The following is a 16,440-nucleotide window of genomic DNA, read 5'->3' as shown; positions in this document are numbered from 1 at the left end:
AGTCAAGCAGAGAGAGTCAACTATCATATGGTTTCACTTATTTGTGGAGCATAACAAATAGCATGGAGGACATAGGGGGATGGAGAGGAGAAGGGAGTTGAGGGAAATTGGAAGGGGAAGTGAACCATGAGAGACTATGGACTCTGAAAAACAATCTGAGGGTTTTGAAGGGTGGGGGGGGTGGGAGGTTGGGGGAACCAGGTGGTGGGTATTAGAGAGGGCACGGATTGCATGGAGCACTGGGTGTGGTGCAAAAACAATGAATACTGTTATACTGAAAATAAATAAAAAGTAAGTAAATTAAAAAAAAATGCAAAAAAATTGCAAGACTCGTATACTGAGAAAAACAAAACATCACTGAAAGAAATTAAAGAAGGCCTAAATAAATGGAAACATCCATATTCATGGGTTACAAGATTTACTGTTATTAAAATGGCAATACTTCCTAAACCGATCTACAGAGTCAATGCAATGCATATCAAAATTCTAACTCCCATTTTCCAGAAATACACTAGCTGTGCTAAAATTCACCCAGAAATTCAAGGAACCCAGAACAACTAAAGCACTCTTAAAAAAAAAAAAAGGAAAACACTTCCTGATTTCAAAATTTATTACAAAACTACATTATATCCATTCAAGTTTTCACCAAAGAAATTCAGAGTGATCGACTACTTCGTATATAATGGTACTGGTATCACAATAGACATAGAGATCAATAGAATAGAATTGAGAGTCAAGAAATTAAACATCACATTTATGGTCAGCCGAATTTCAACAAAGGCACCAAGGCAATTCAATGGGGGAAAGAATAGCCTTTCAACCAGTGGTGATGGACGAGTGGATATCCATAAGCAAGAGTGAAGTTGGACCACTCCCTCAACACCATATATAAAAATTAACTCAAAATGGACCAAATTTCTACATTTAAGAACTAAACCTGTAAAATTCTGAGGCAGAAATTACAGGCATAATTCTTTGTGACCTGGGGTTTGGCAGTAGTTTTTTTTTTTTTTTTTAAATTTTTTTTATTTGACAGAGAGAAATCACAAGTAGGCAGAGAGGCAGGCAGAGAGAGGGAGGAAGGGAAGCAGGCTCCCTGCTGAGCAGAGAACCCGATGCGGGACTCGATCCCAGGACCCTGAGATCATGACCTGAGCCGAAGGCAGCGGCTTAACCCGCTGAGCCACCCAGGCGTCCCTGGCAGTAGTTTCTTAAATATGATATCAAAAGCACATAATATGAAAGAAAAAATAGATACATTTGACTTCATCAAAATTAAAAACTTCTGTGCCTCAAAAGACACAATCAAGAAAGTGAAGAGACTGCCTAGAGAATGGGATAAAATGTTTGCAAGTCATATATTAGAAAAGAGGTTTGTATCTAGAATACATTAAGAAGACTTACAAACTGACCAGTAAAAATCCAAATAAACAAATTAAAAAATGGGCCAAGGATCCAAATAGACATTTCTCCAAAGAGGAAATACAAATGGCCAATAAGCACAGGAAAAGAGGCTCAACTTCATTAGCCATCAAGGACATGCAAGTTAAAAACACAATGAGATACCACTTCATACCCACTAAGATAGCTAAAATAAAAATGATAGACAATAAAGGTGTTGACGAACATGGAGAAATTGGCACCCTTTTAACTTTGGCCTCTTAAAAAACTGAAAACAGGTGTTCTAACAAAAACTTGTACATGAATGCTTATAGCAGCATTATTTATAATAGCAAAAAAAGTGGAAAACCACAAAAGGTCCATCAGTTGATGACTAGATAAACAAAATATGGTATACTCACACAGTGGAATATTATTCAACCATAAAAAGGAATGAAGTATCAATACATGCCACAACATGGACAAACTTTGAAAACATTAAGTTAACTGAAAAAAAGCCAGACACAAAAGAATACACATTATATGATTCCATTTATATAAAATGTACATGTAGGTAAATCTATAAAGACAGGAAATAGATTAGTGGTTGCCAGGGGCTGGGGAGAAGTGGGGATATCGGGTAACTACCAATGCCTATGAGGTTTCTTTTCAGTGTGATGAAAATATTCTAGAATTAAATAGCCATGATGGTTACACAACTCTGAATATGCTAAGAATTGCTGAATTGTATATTTTATTACTTTTTAAATACTTTATTTAGTTATTTGACAGAGAGATCACAAGTAGGCAGAGAGGCAGGCAGAGTGAGGGGGGGAAGCAGGCTCCCTGCTGAGCAGAGAGCCTGATGCGGGGCTCGATGCCAGGACCATGACTTGAGCCGAAGGCAGAGGCTTAACCCCCTGAGCCACCCAGGCGCCCCTCAGTTGTATACATTAAATTGGGAATTATATAGTATGTAAAATATAGCTCATTAAAGTTGTTCCAAAAGATATGGTTCTAAGTTCTAAATTGGTATGTAGAGCCTGCAGACACATATTCACACAAACTATCATGACCTGTCCAAGAGTTCTGATGTGTTTCCAAGTGGTTTTAGATGGTTATCTGATACCTGATATCTGATGAATTGTCTCCTGCCCAGTATTTTGGAATATGTCATTGATAGCACACAGCAAGGATGCCCATTTTCTGTATTTTTAAACAATGTCAGACTAACACTGGGCTAGTTACGGCTCAATTTATCCAGCACCCCCTTTTGTATCTTAGAATGTAAATCCCCAAAGGACAGGGCAGTCATGACTGTCTAAAATCTTGACATCTACTTTCCGGGCATTTCATAAAGGCGATTATATTAAGACCCACCTATCCCATAGTTGAGAGTAATAAGGGGATTGTACAACTTCTTGTGCCAGGCCCTGGGAAAAAGAAGCAGCCAGGGAGGCACCAGTTTTCAGGGGTTGTCGTATTTGCCATCGCTTTTAACTTCCATCTTTAAGGAACTCGGAAAATATTCAGTAATATCAAATTAAAACATCTCCCAATTAAAACTCATAACACATAGTAACAACAATACTGGGGCACCTGGGTGGCTGAGTCAGTGAAGTGTCTGCCTTCAGCTCAGGTCATGATCTCAGGGTCCTAGAATCAAGCCTGTGTTGGGTTCCCTGCTCAGCAGGGAGTCTGCTTCTCCCTCTCCCTCTGCTGTTCCCCTGACTCATGCTCTCTCTTTCACACTCTCTGTCTCAAATAAATAAATAAAATCTTAAAATAACGATGACAACAACAGTAATATGAAATTCGGAAAGATAGTAGCATCTACGGAACAAGACACAAACATCTATGGGTCCTCTTTTGGAACTCCTACCTCTCATTTTCACAACATCAATATGCCTCTCTCATACTCAGTGTGCCATAAAATTCCGTGTCCCAGTTTCTCTCTGAGGCTCCTTCCTTCTCTTCTGTCCAGACTTCGGACCCTTCACTCTCTCTTTTCTTACTGGCATTCTCAATGTCTCCCTCTTTACTGGTTTCTTATTCTTTGTCTTCAAACAAGCACAAGTCTTTCTTAAAACAAAACAAAACAAAAAAACAACAACTAAAATGACCCAACTGCCCCTTCATCTAGCTATCATACTATTTATCTCCTTCCTTTCTTTGCCAAGCTGTCTCCATCTGCTGCCTCTACTGCTTCATTATCCATTTACCACAGGCTATTACCATCTGCATTTCCCCCCACTACTCTATTAGTCCATTCTCCTAAATATGCGCTCTTTAAGGTCAACTTGGATTGATTTTTCTGGTTTCTCAAGGCCCAGCTCAAACTACTTCTATAATAAACAATCATCTTTTCATCTTTTGTCTTTTAAGCCTCTTAATCACCTAACCATCTTATTTCTATTTCTGTACACCAGTTGGTTGCATGTTATTTTGCATTGTGTGTGCATGTATTCGTGCTTCCTCCAGCTTTCCTGCTGAATAGAATTTTCTCAAGGGCAAAAGCTATGTCTTCTGCTTCATTCGTGAGCATTCCATAGTACTTGGTACAGTTAAAATAGCATCTTGACTCACATAGCACTAAAAATCATGAACTTGTATGCTTGTAAACAGTAACATTTCATTTTTCTTCCCTTGATATTGGAGGTTGGGGAGGTCAAGAATCATTTCTCCTACAATCTAACTTTTTGCTTTTATTCTTCCCACTTTCTGAGCCACTGGCAATGGGACTATGGTATCTGTGTGCAGTTCTCATACCTTCGGTAGGATATATAATGGACATAGGAAAAGGCAAGTAAAACGACCGAGGGAAATACAGTTACAAGGAGAGTTCAGAAGTAAAACCAAGGGCTCATGGTATTAGAAAGGTGGAGGCCAAGAAAGGATATGTGATTATTATCTACGGATTGCCGAAGTTACGCAAAGGGAAATGCAGACTTGTGCGTTCAACCCTGGAACTCTAAGATTTTGTTTTCAAAAGCAAATTTTACATATGAGAATTACCTTTGACTTCATGCAAAAGCTAGTAGAAGTTTGAACTTCCTCCAAAAATAATATAGCCGTAAGATATAAACAGATACTCAACAGAATTAGGAACACACATGGCTGGTAAATTTCTACAATGCACTGTTTCTCTCAAAAAACTGTGATGGTATAAAGATGTTCTGGGCAGATCCCCTAGCTTTTGAAGGACTATTCCAGGAGGATCCCTATGCCATTCCACAGCATACCAGCAGCGCCCCTGTCAGATGTATGCTGTTAGGCTAGAGGGACCACGAAGGAGATACATTCTAGAGGAAAGGTGTCTATTAGTTAAACAAACAAACAAACAAACAAAGTCAAGTAAGGATTAAAAGGAAACATTAAACATATATGACCAAGAACATTTAACATGAATTTTTTATACCGTAAATAAGTTTGCCTTTTAGCCTAGTGAACCCTTTCCATAAATCTGTTTTAGAAGTCAGGTTTCCAGTATGCTTTAGAAAAGCTTTTGTTAAAACTGAAGTATATTGATAAAGTGATTTAATATAGTTGAAAACAAGCTGCAGCACTCTAGCTGGACCCCCTGAAACCTTGTATTAGAGAAACATCTATATAGCATTATAGGAAACATTTGCTGTAATTTGCCATCAATCTTTAAAAATAATAATGTTACGCTCCCAACATTGTTGTCTTTGTTAGTGCATTACTACTATTTTATTCATGTGGTTTGTTGTACTTATATGAATTATTCCCAATTCTACCACAATGTCCTGGGCTCTAATATCCTTTAAGTAAAAGATATCAAAACTATGGGTTGACTCAAAGGGCAGCTGAGTGCATTTTAATATCCACATGTCCTATGAACCAATATTGAAGAACCACAGAATTATACTGCAGGACTGTGTTCCATCCGAACGCACAGTGATTACCTGGGTGGGGTTGGTGCAGTTCTTTACTTTTGTACCACAAAATGAATCTTTACCTACTGGCTGGGTCTGTGAAATAAATGTCAGTGAAACTACAAGTAAATCTGAAATTCAACTTTTTATTTAAGGTCCACAACTGTCATTGAATAAATTGCCTCCAATATAAATATGCCACAGGTAAAACTCAACAAAACACCACCACAACAAAGCAACAAAACAAAACAAAAGCAAAAACAATCAACACACACACACACACACACACACACCCCTCTCCAGCTAGGTCTACAATGAAAGATACATTTGGGTTGTTAACTTTGAATCCCAAAGGGGTATGTGTTCTGTTTTCAGGATGAGGGGAGTCTTGCTGAATCCAGGTCTAAGAACTCTTACAGAAAAGATACACATTTCGCCACATGCATGCAGATTTTTAATCAAGACAGCTGTTACTTAAGCAACTGGCCTTGAGAAAAGAAATTTTAAAAGAAGAGGCTCAAAGAAGGGTCTTGAGCTAACATTAAAAGACTAGATCCTCTTTTCAGCTGTGCCTGTAGTTGTACCTATTATGCAAGCCAAGTCTCTTAACCTTGTGTTTTCCTTTCTCAAGTGTAAAACAAGGGTAACAATAGCTGCTACAGCATAAAACTGTTATGTGGATGAAACACATTAAAGTATTTTGAAATTGTAAATGTTCTCTAAGTGCAGACTGTTATTGTTACATACATGTCAGAAATCCAAACTTATAAGGCAGAAAACTGGGAATTAATTATTTGAATTACAACAGAATTCTCGGCAAGTAAATTTAAATGGCAAAGTGGTTGGCACATTTTACAGACACACATTTCAACCATTTTTCCAGGAGTTATACATGCCTTTTGCAAAAATAGGTCCACTTTTATTTGGAAGGGCTAATTGTTCTTCCCTAACTGCAAAATTCGAATTCACTGACTCCTAATGTACACAGCTGGAGGGGACCTTAGGGATAAGCCAGTCCCACAGAGCATCACCCCTTGTTTGTCAAAGCATTAGCAACTGGGAGGAGAATGGAGAGCAAAGAAAGGAGAAAGGGGAACGCAGGGGGAATTGTGGCAGGAATCTGAGCCCCCCTCCCATTTTATCTGGAGAGATGTGGCTTTTATCTGTTTTTTTTTTTTTTAATTTGTGCTTTGCAGGTAAGGTATAATTTGCAAAATGTGTTTCCCTGCCTACTATCCCTCCTCCACTCCCTAAAAGTTTTAAAGCTGAAGGAGAGCAGAATTGGCACCCCACAATATGATTCTTTGATGTAAGGATCATCTTGAAGAAATGACAGACAGAAAAACCATGTAGAAGGTCCTTTGGTAAGGGGACATTTACATTTAGAAGGGAAATTGACATGTGTAAGGGGGATCCCTCTCTGTACCAGGAAGAAGATGTGCCTAAATCTCTAGAAACTCATCAGTGGAAAAGAGGACTTCACTGTCTAGCAGCCATACTCCAGCTCCCTGTGCTTTGTCTGACAGCCTCATGTAACTGGCTTCCCTCCCCGCCCCTGACAGTTTTTGTCTTTAGCTAGAGATAGTATGTAAGGTGGCGGCCTGGGCCATTCCAGGAGTTACTCTGTTTTCCTGGGTCTTTCCTGCATATGCAGGGCATAAACATGTTATTGAACTGTTTTTCTCCTTCCTGTTAATCTGTTTTATTATTATTATTATTATTATTATTATTATTATTATTATTACAGCAGGGGTGGGTGGGTGCCTCAGCCTAGAAACTAGAAGGTTAGAGGGAAAATTATTTTTCAACCCGGACAAAGCCAACGCCCTCCTTTTTCAGATAAGAAACCTGAGCCCAGAGAGGTGAAGAGCTCTAGTCATCACTTGGTCTAGGCTAACGCATCTTCAAGACAGGCTGTACGCTGTGTCATGTCAATCAGCTCTATGTTGTTTCTATGGTCATATATTCAGCAGACATTGAACTAGAAAGTACCTTTTCTTCCCCCTTCAACTTTGTGGAGATAGATCTTGTAGAATGAATTTAAGAGAAATGCCACTTTCCCCCAAGGACAGACTTTTGCAAAAATTATAAAGGAGATAAAGGTGGACTTGAGTATCCTTTAGCTCTGTCTCCCCATCCGCTTTTTGTTCCCATGCTCTATTTTGGCATCTAACCTACAAGAATTTAGTACTGTCCACTACCCGATAAACTTCTTCCTTATTCAGATGACGGATGACAATGTTGGATTTCACCTGAGCCCTATGCTCCTGGAAAACTGCTGGGTAAGAAATCTTCCCAACTTTTTGTCTTCCAAAATCTTCTCACTCTTTTATGTTTTAGGACAACAAACAAAAACCAAAAACAACCTTATTAAAAGCTCTTTCCCCTATGACTTATTAGATATGGCTCTCTGTCTACCCTTTGTCATGGATCCCATAAGAACTGCAGAAGACTCCTATGTTGACCTGTAACAACGCCAAAGAAGGACCTTTCCCCTTTTGCTGGAGCCTGCTGAAAGACCAGATACAGACCCTCCAATTGCCTATTCTTTGCCTCATAAATAATTAGCTGAGATCAGAACTATTTGTTCTCCTTCAACTAGCTAGATGCGGACAGAAACATTTCCTGGTCAGTTGACTGACTGAGACTTCTGAGCACAAGACAACCCCAGCTGTAAATCATCCCACATGTTCCTTATCCAGTAGTCCTAGAAAGTCTAAGGCAAAATCCACTTTGCGCAGACACTCTGATCTTCCAGATCTGGAATGCTTTTCCTATTGCAATAGCCTGAATAAAATTAATTTCCCTACCTATTCAGTTTTTGCCTTTGACACTTCCTTAGAAAACCTCTTTAGCCATTTATATTTTTAGTCTGTGTTACATTATTTCAATAACAGATGAGAAAACAGAAGAGTTACAATCAAATGTCCTCTGTTCTGGTTCATATTTCTCTCTGGTTCTTGACCCTTTTGGACCTCAGTTTCTTCATCTTTAAACAAAGACTTTGGATTTGATAATGTTTCAGATTTTAACATTCCATATTAGTTGCTAAATTACATTGTAATTATATTTAGTTCAATTTATGGATGTTATGTGACTTAGGTCTGGGAGTAAGCCTTTTACTTTTTTCTGTCCCTTGCTCTGTTTAAAGTAGTTGTTACATAATGTGCATTAAAGAGAAAGAGTTATGACTAGTTTATAAACTTCTAAGGTAGTAGGGGCTGTTTTAGTATAATGTTTTCAATTCTATAAATGTTTATTGAACAACTGACAGCTGGCTTTTCTGGCAGATTCCAATATGTGATTGTGACTTAAGTCTTCTTTTTGAAATTAAATTCAAATTATTCAAGTACATTTCAAAAATAAAACATTAGCATGCTAAATGTCTATAATCAAATATTCTGTTTTCTTTCATTTGGAAAACTACATGGTGAGAAAATTCTTTAGTCTCCTAAGGAGAAGCAGATATATATAACTATTGTTAATGGGGGAACAATTCCAGTAGAATTTGGTTTTCTTTTTACAGTGTCATTCTATTTATCCATCTTTGACAATGAGGGTAATGATGATTATGAAATAGTAGATGTTAACTTGCTAAGCAAAGAGAGATCAAACTTTAAAAAGAGAAAACATAAATCTCAAGAAGGCCATCATTTGTGGAAAACCTGATAGCAGTTTGAAGCAGGATCTACAGTACCTAATGGGATGTCAATAAACTCAAGGTAATTTTCCAATCATCTGTTCCAATAATTACTGCTAACTTTAACTCGGTGCCTGGCACTGTGCACTAAAACCATTATCTCACTTGTTCCTCCCAACCAACTTATGAGACAAGTACTATTATTATCGTCCTTCTGTTGCAGAAGAGGATATTAGTTCAGCAAGGTTGTATCAACTCATTGCCTGAGGCTTGAGAGCCAGGAAATGACACAGTGTTCAAAGCCAGATGAGTCTGACTCCACAGTCTAGGATCTTAACCACAGCCCTACAATGTCCAGTCCTCTAGGAGAGTGAGGAAATCAATGTAAAAAACATTGACATCCTGAAATTTTACAATGTAAAAAAAGGATTATTTGTTTTTTGGTTTTGTATTTTAATGCATACAAGATCATTAAGACAAGCTTCTACAACTGTATTTATGGGGTATGCGATGTCTAGAAAATCATAACAGGATACAGCTGACCAGCTGAAAATATCCTTTTAGGTATATTTCATCTTCTGCAAGGTTTGGTTTAGTGTACACATGGCATTATAAAACAGGAGCTATGTTTTTACTCGGTGAGTGATATGCAGTAAAGACCTAATACAGCAGAACCATGATGTGCAGTTACAGTTAAGGTTTTGTTCAGACTGCCAAAAAAATCAGTTTAAGATAACAAGTTGGTATATATGGCTTCAATCCTTAATAATTTTTCCTCATAAAGTATTAAATTGGAATTGTTCAGCCTGTTTGTTGTTATAATTGAGCAGAAACTTAAAAACGTTTTTTCATTTATGAAACTTGTTACAACACATTAAAATATAGCTGTATAGGATTTCTCTAAAAGCCATCATGAATAGACTCTGGGGCTTTGCTTTCATTAGGTAAAGTGTCTTTTGTGGTTTTCATATACGTTTCGTGTGTGAATTTCTGTACAGGGTAGAGAAAATCTCTACCCTGTACAGAAAATCAGATTGCCAGTTTCTAGCTTTGTGACCTTGGGCAAGTTACTTAACCTCTCTGAGCCTCTGTTTCTTTATTTGGAAAATGAGGTCCGTAATGTTACCTTCATGATATAATACATGTGAAGGGTCCGGAATAATTCTTGGCACATGGTTAATTATGCAAAAAATTCCAGTTATCAGAAAACTCCAGCTAACCCCTGGACAACACTGGGGTTAGGTATAGCCATCTCTTCCCTCTTAACCCCATGCAGTCAAATAATCCTCGTATAACTTGTGACTCCCCCAAAACTTAACTTGAAGCCTTACCAGTAATACAAACAGTTGATTAACATGGATTTCATATGTTACATGTAATATATACTGTTTTCCTACAATAAAGTAACCTAGAGGAAATAAATGTTATTAAAAAAATCATAAAGAGGAGAAAATACATTTCCAGCCCTGTGTTGTATTTATTGAAAAAAATCTGTACAGGACCTGGGCAATTCAAACCCATGTTATTCAAGGGTCAACGGTACTTTGTGGAAAGGAATTACAGATGTCTGAATTAGAGTAAACAAATGAATATGTTCTGGTAACGACTATGTAGTGACCTTCTGTCTTGCATGTTTTTGTCCTCAAACAGATAACTCATGAATTTCAAGTGTGAACAGCAAGAAACCCCTAGGCACCAAATGGTGGCTCTTGCACTTGCACATATAAAGGAATCAAAGAGTGGGAAAGAAGATAAGAGAGAAAAGGCCAGAGTCCAAGTATACTCAGACCCTTTCCTCTGTCATCTCTGACCCTCAGCCCGTCTCAGCAGCAACAATGGAATTGCTGGGAAAGGTCAGCCCAGGCTAGAGACAGTATTTCTAAACGAGGACATAAAGCAAGCTGCATTGTGAATCAAAAACTAGGACAAATCATAATGTTTTCCTGAAACCTAAGCACGAGTTTTACTGAAGCATAGAATTACATTTTCAAAAGCAAGCAAAAACCAAACAGCACACCCTACCAATAACCCCCAAAAGAAACTAGAAACACAAGTAAAGATTAGTAACTCGAGCAGTTACAAAACAAAATATCTTGTTTGCAACTCATCAGCCAAAGTAAGACTGTCTTATTACCCCGTAAGATTTTAAGTTTCTTGAGGGTAGGGTTTGGGTCATTCATTCATTCATTCATCTGTTTGAATGTGATCTCCTGAAAATATTTAGGATTGTGCTCTATGTTCTGTTTTCAATTTCTGCTTTTGGAATTGACATCCTGAAATTTTACATTGAGTCCCTGTGTGCTGAATCCTATTTCAAGAGAAATTAGAATAGAAACTTCCAGCTATTTTCAATACTTGTATATTGAGACTCAGATCATTCAATGTGAAGATGTTGGGAGTGCTGGTATGTGACATTTATTGTAAATAAGTCAGGTAGCTCAAGCTTACATTGGTTAAATTGAACAATTCAGTACTCAGAGTACTTTTTTATTTTTTCCAACTGCAAAGAATTCATGTTCCCCACTAGAAAAAAATTCATGTTCCCCCACTTTGACATAAACATTCACCCTTATATTAAGCATAAAAGGCTTTTTCTTATTATAAACAGAAGAAATTTCCATATACCCTTTGTAAAATGTTATATATAAATGTTAGGCTTGGACACAGCGAACTTAATCAAAATCCCATGTTGCTTCAGGGTAGTTATATGTGAAATGCAATTTCCATTGTATTGAAACCTCCATCCTGTAAATATTTATCTATTTTCAAAATTGCCTACATATTTGAAAAGTTTAATTGGTTTATACTCAAGGCACTAGAGAAAGGAAAATTTGCTTTCATAAGACATTGACATGTATTTATTCTGTCCACGTAGAGTACTTCTTTCGAGTGATCATGAAATTTAATGTGAAGTGAAAACATCCCAGCTTTGGTTCTAATAACCGAATTAGAAGAAAAGTAATCAATAATCAATAAATCAGTCATTTTGATCACTGTACCTTTTTTCTCTGATTTATCGGAAACTTTTCCTCCAATTGGAGAGTAAGTAGTATCCACGGATTCGGTCCCTCTGTTCCCTTTGCTAACTCCATTTTCATAGAGCTGTCCTTCAACTGGTTGCAACTGCCAAGTCAGGCCGAACAAATGTACTGCTGCAAGAAAACAAGCCATACATGAACTTATTCCAGACTTGCTGAGGAAGTCTCCAAACCAGCTGTCTCTTTCCACCTAAAAATGCCATGACCAGTTTTCTTTTAGTTGGGCCAAGCAGCTTTGAGTTTATACCTGTATCATACATGAGCTACCCTTATAAATAGCTATTGTTAAAATGTTGAGGCTCTAGCTATCCCAGTGATAGACATTGGGACATTAGTGAAGCAACCACAATGGGATTAGATGCTGGTCTTCAACACTGTTATCCCTTCTCATTTCCCTTGGTCATGGAACTCTACTTTGTATATGGAAACTGCAGAGTGATGGTGGACAGGCAATTATGAGAACATGGTAGGCCTTCACTAAGCCAGTTTCCCGAGTGCCTGGTATGCATAAGGTCCCATGATAGCTACTGCAGATGTTAAAATATAGATGCCTATTAGGGTAGGAGTTGGAAGAATACAAGTGTAAAATCACTATAATGCAGCATAACTGACACAGTACAGTCTCAATTGTTACCAGATTAAAAAATACCTGTGTTGATCAGAGTGTAGTAGGCACTCTCATATACTCTTCATGAGAGTATTAAAAAAAACACCCACCCTCGTGGAAGGTAACATAGCATCATTTATCCAAAAAACCTTAAAATTTGGCTTACCCTTTTAGCCTACAATTCCATTTCTATGAGTTAATTATGAATGTGTACAAACTAAAAAGCTATCTTTGTAACACTTAAAAACTAGTAGAAAGTTATGATGAGTCTAAATATTCATCAGAAGGAAATTAACGAAATAACTGGTATTACAAATAGTACAAGGTTACACTGCTATTAAATCATGTTACAGAAGATTATGAACTGGCATGGGAATAATTATGATGCATCAAATGAAAAACATCAGGCTACTAAACAGTATGAATAGAATGATCTATAATATGTGTGTGTGTGTGTAGATGTGTTGATGTCTGGGGAGAGAGAGGGCTAGGAGGATATATAGCAACATGTTCACAACATGGAGGCTATGGAGGATTTTCATTTCCTTCTTTAGGATTTATGTATTGTTGATACTTTTAACAATGAAAATGGGCAGTGTTTGCCATCTGGGGGAAGAGAATTTTTGTTTTAAAAGAAATTGTTTATTCTCTAGTTTCAAATAAAATGCCTTACAAAATATTTTTAAGAAGAAAAGAAGTGGTTTATTTTTCAATTGCTGTGGCTAAAACTTTCCGTTCTATATGTTAAATAACAGCGGTGAGAGTGGACATCCCTGTCTTGTTCCTGACTGTAGGGGAAAAGCTATTTCTCCTCACTGAGGATGATGTTAGGTGTGGGTCTCCATATATGGCCTTTATTATGTTGAGGTACGTTCCCTCTAAATCTACTTTGCTGAGTGTTTTTATTATGAATGGATGTTGTACTTAGTCTGATGATTTTTCTGTATCTATTACATTGGGCATATGGTTCTTATCCTTTTATTAATGTGGTGTATCACATTGATTGATTTGTGAATACTGAACCACCCTTGCAACCCAGGAATAAAATACCACCTCACACCTGTCAGCATGGCTAAAATCAACAACACAAGATATAATAGGTGTTGGTGAGGAGGTGGAGAAAGAGGAATCCTCTTACGCTGTTGGTGGGAAAGCAAACTGGGGAAGCCACTCTGGAAAACAGTATGGGGTTTCCTCAATAAGTTAAAAATAGAACCCTACAATCTAGCAATTGCAGTACTGGGTTATTTACCCAAAGAATACAAAAACATTAATTCAAAGGGATACATGCAACCCCATGTTTAAAACAGAATTATCGACAATAACCAAATTATGGAAATAGCACAAGTATCCATCGACTGATGAATGGATAAAGGAGATGTGAGATATATATACATGGTGAAATATTACTCAGCCATAAAAAAGAATGAAATCTTGCCATTCGCAAAGATATGGACAGAGCTAGAGGGTATAATGCTGAGCAAATAAGTCAGAGAAAGCCCAATACCATATGATTTCACACATACGTGGAATTTAAGAAATAAAACAAATGAGCGAAGGGGAAAAAAGAGAGGAAGGCAAACCAAGAAACAGACTCTAAATTCTAGAGAACACATATTTGAAAAACTTAATTGTTTTATACTCAAGGTATAGACTCTCTGATGATTACCAGAGAGGAGGTGGTGGTGGTCGTGGAGTGGGTCAGACAGGTAATGGGGATTAAGGAGGGCACTTGTGATGATTACGGACTGTTGTATGGAAGTGTTGCATCACTAAATTGTACACCTGAAACTCATAATACACTGCATGTTAACTAACCAGTATTAAAATAAAAACTTAAAAAAAAGAAGTGGTTTAGGGGCGCCTGGGTGGCTCAGTGGCTTAAAGCCTCTGCCTTTGGCTCAGGTCATGATCTCAGGGTCCTGGGATCGAGCCCCGCATCGGGCTCTCTGCACTGCAGGGGAGCCTGCTTCCTCCTCTCTCTCTGCCTGCCTCTCTGCCTACTTGTGGTCTCTGTCTGTCAAATAAATAAATAAAATCCGTTTAAAAGAAGTGGTTTAAAGGAACAACAGATTAAAATTGGCTTGGCTGATCAGGGATGCTTTAACGAGGTAGGATTTGAGATGAACCTTGAAAAATGTGCAGGGCTCTGACAGGTGACAGCAATGGGTAGGGTGAGGGGGCAGCTTGAAGAAAATATGACATTGTAAAGCACAACATGCATTTGAGGCAAAGGAAATTGCTGGGGTTGGCTAGAGTATATTTACGCATAGATGGTAGTGGAAGTTAAGGCTCAAAGGGAGGATTAGGGCCATATTGTAGAGGACGCTGAATGCCACACTTAGATATTTGGATTCAATTTATTAGGCAGCAGGGAGGCATTGCTATTTTGTGAGCAAATGAGTGTTATGATCAGTTTTCTTTAGGAAGATTAATTTGATAGCAATGGGGAGCACTGATGGTTTCTAGGTAAAGAAATGATATCATCAGAGCACCCTTTGCAGAAAGATAAATCCAATACTAGTGTGGAGAACAACGAATTGGAGGCCTAAGTATTTGGCAGGCACACAAATTGGGATGGCATTGCAATAATCAAGGTGAGAAATAATGAGCATCTCAATTAGGGCAGTGGCAGTGGGAGTGCAAAGAAAGCGATTCTTTAAAGAGAAATGGCATAAATGTCGTCTCAGGGTTTGGCAGCTAGTTGTGTGTGTGTGTGTGTGTGTGTGTGTGTGTGTGTGTGTATGTGTGCACCTGTGTGCTCATGTACACATGTGAATATTCTGGGGGCAAGAATAGAAAAAAATGAGGGAAAAGGAGGAATCCAAGGTTTAGGTTTTGAGCCTGAGTAACTGAAAGCATGGGGCAGTGATTTAATAGAGTTAAGGGATTCTGCACTTAGCCCAACACTAGCTACAGATAACTGGTGCTGGAGATGTATTTGTTAAATGATGACTAGTTGAACTAGCTGTTGACTGATGACTACTTGGTTTGTGGCAGGGTGGGGTGCTGGGAGAAATATAATGAAATCATCTTTGGAGGTGCTGGGTTCCACCCGCTAATGGGCTATCCAGACAGTCATGTTTGACCCAGGAGCTTTGGAGGTTTGAAGTTCTGGTGAAGTATTAAGGTTAGAACAAGACTGTGGAATCATGTATGCACAGAGGCAACAGCTGACATTGTGAGAGTGAATGAGGTCACTGAGGGCAGATAATGTTGGAAGAAAACAGTAACTAGGACAGAAGCTCTGGAAATCCTTTTATCTGTGTTCTCATTGCAATTTTAAACATCAACCAAATCTTACCAAAAAGGGGTATCTGCTCTTGACCCACTAACCTTTTCCTTTATGTTCCTAGGCATAGTAAAAGGGGCTAATTTGTATGTCTAATACTCATATACAGTATATGGATTTGCAACTGAGAACAGGAAAGCTAGTCAGATAGCCTATTTAAAAATCATTCATCCACTTTTGGTTGGAGCTAGAGATTTCTAACACCTACCTCCTAATTTATCCTTAAAACTTTTAAGCATTTAATTGCTTTCTATCCTTTTCTTTGGATTAAGGCCAGTGCTGCCTGATGAATTTCTCTTGCAATTACTGGAAACCCTTGAAACTCAAATGATAGTGGTACTGAGTCAGGTACAGTATGGCAAAAGATTCGAAGTATGGTTAGTTTAACCATACTTATTATTTTTTTAAGAAAATTTTATCTACTCTGTTCCCCAATAATGTGAATATGATGGATGTTAGAAGCCATATTGAAAATGTGTTGGATTCCCTTGGTTCAGTTACTTTTGTGAAATTAGATTGGCCATAAGGAACAAAAGGCATAGTAGTTTTCATTTTAAAGTTCAAGGGGGATATTTTATACACTTTAA

The 16,440-nt window shown here is 37.9% G+C and overlaps 1 protein-coding gene across 7 annotated transcripts in view; it reads right to left on the bottom strand.

Moving 5' to 3' along the window:
* TENM1 (teneurin transmembrane protein 1) overlaps nt 1-16,440 on the bottom strand; it is an 801,322-nt gene that overhangs the window by 263,860 nt on the left and 521,022 nt on the right. For 5 of the 7 annotated variants that reach the window (XM_082717245.1, XM_082717244.1, XM_082717249.1 and 2 more), the window contains one exon: nt 11,916-12,068. The exons of 1 other annotated variant lie outside the window; for it this stretch is intronic. In XM_082717245.1, coding sequence (XP_082573371.1) covers nt 11,916-12,068 — 153 coding nt within the window. The remainder of the gene's footprint in view (nt 1-11,915; nt 12,069-16,440) is intronic. One more of the 7 variants, XM_082717248.1, reaches the window with a different exon arrangement.

This window comes from Mustela nivalis (assembly GCF_964662115.1).
Source record: "Mustela nivalis genome assembly, chromosome: X".
In the NCBI taxonomy this organism is placed as follows: Eukaryota; Metazoa; Chordata; class Mammalia; order Carnivora; family Mustelidae; genus Mustela; species Mustela nivalis.
This window is presented reverse-complemented; position numbering and strand designations above follow the sequence as displayed.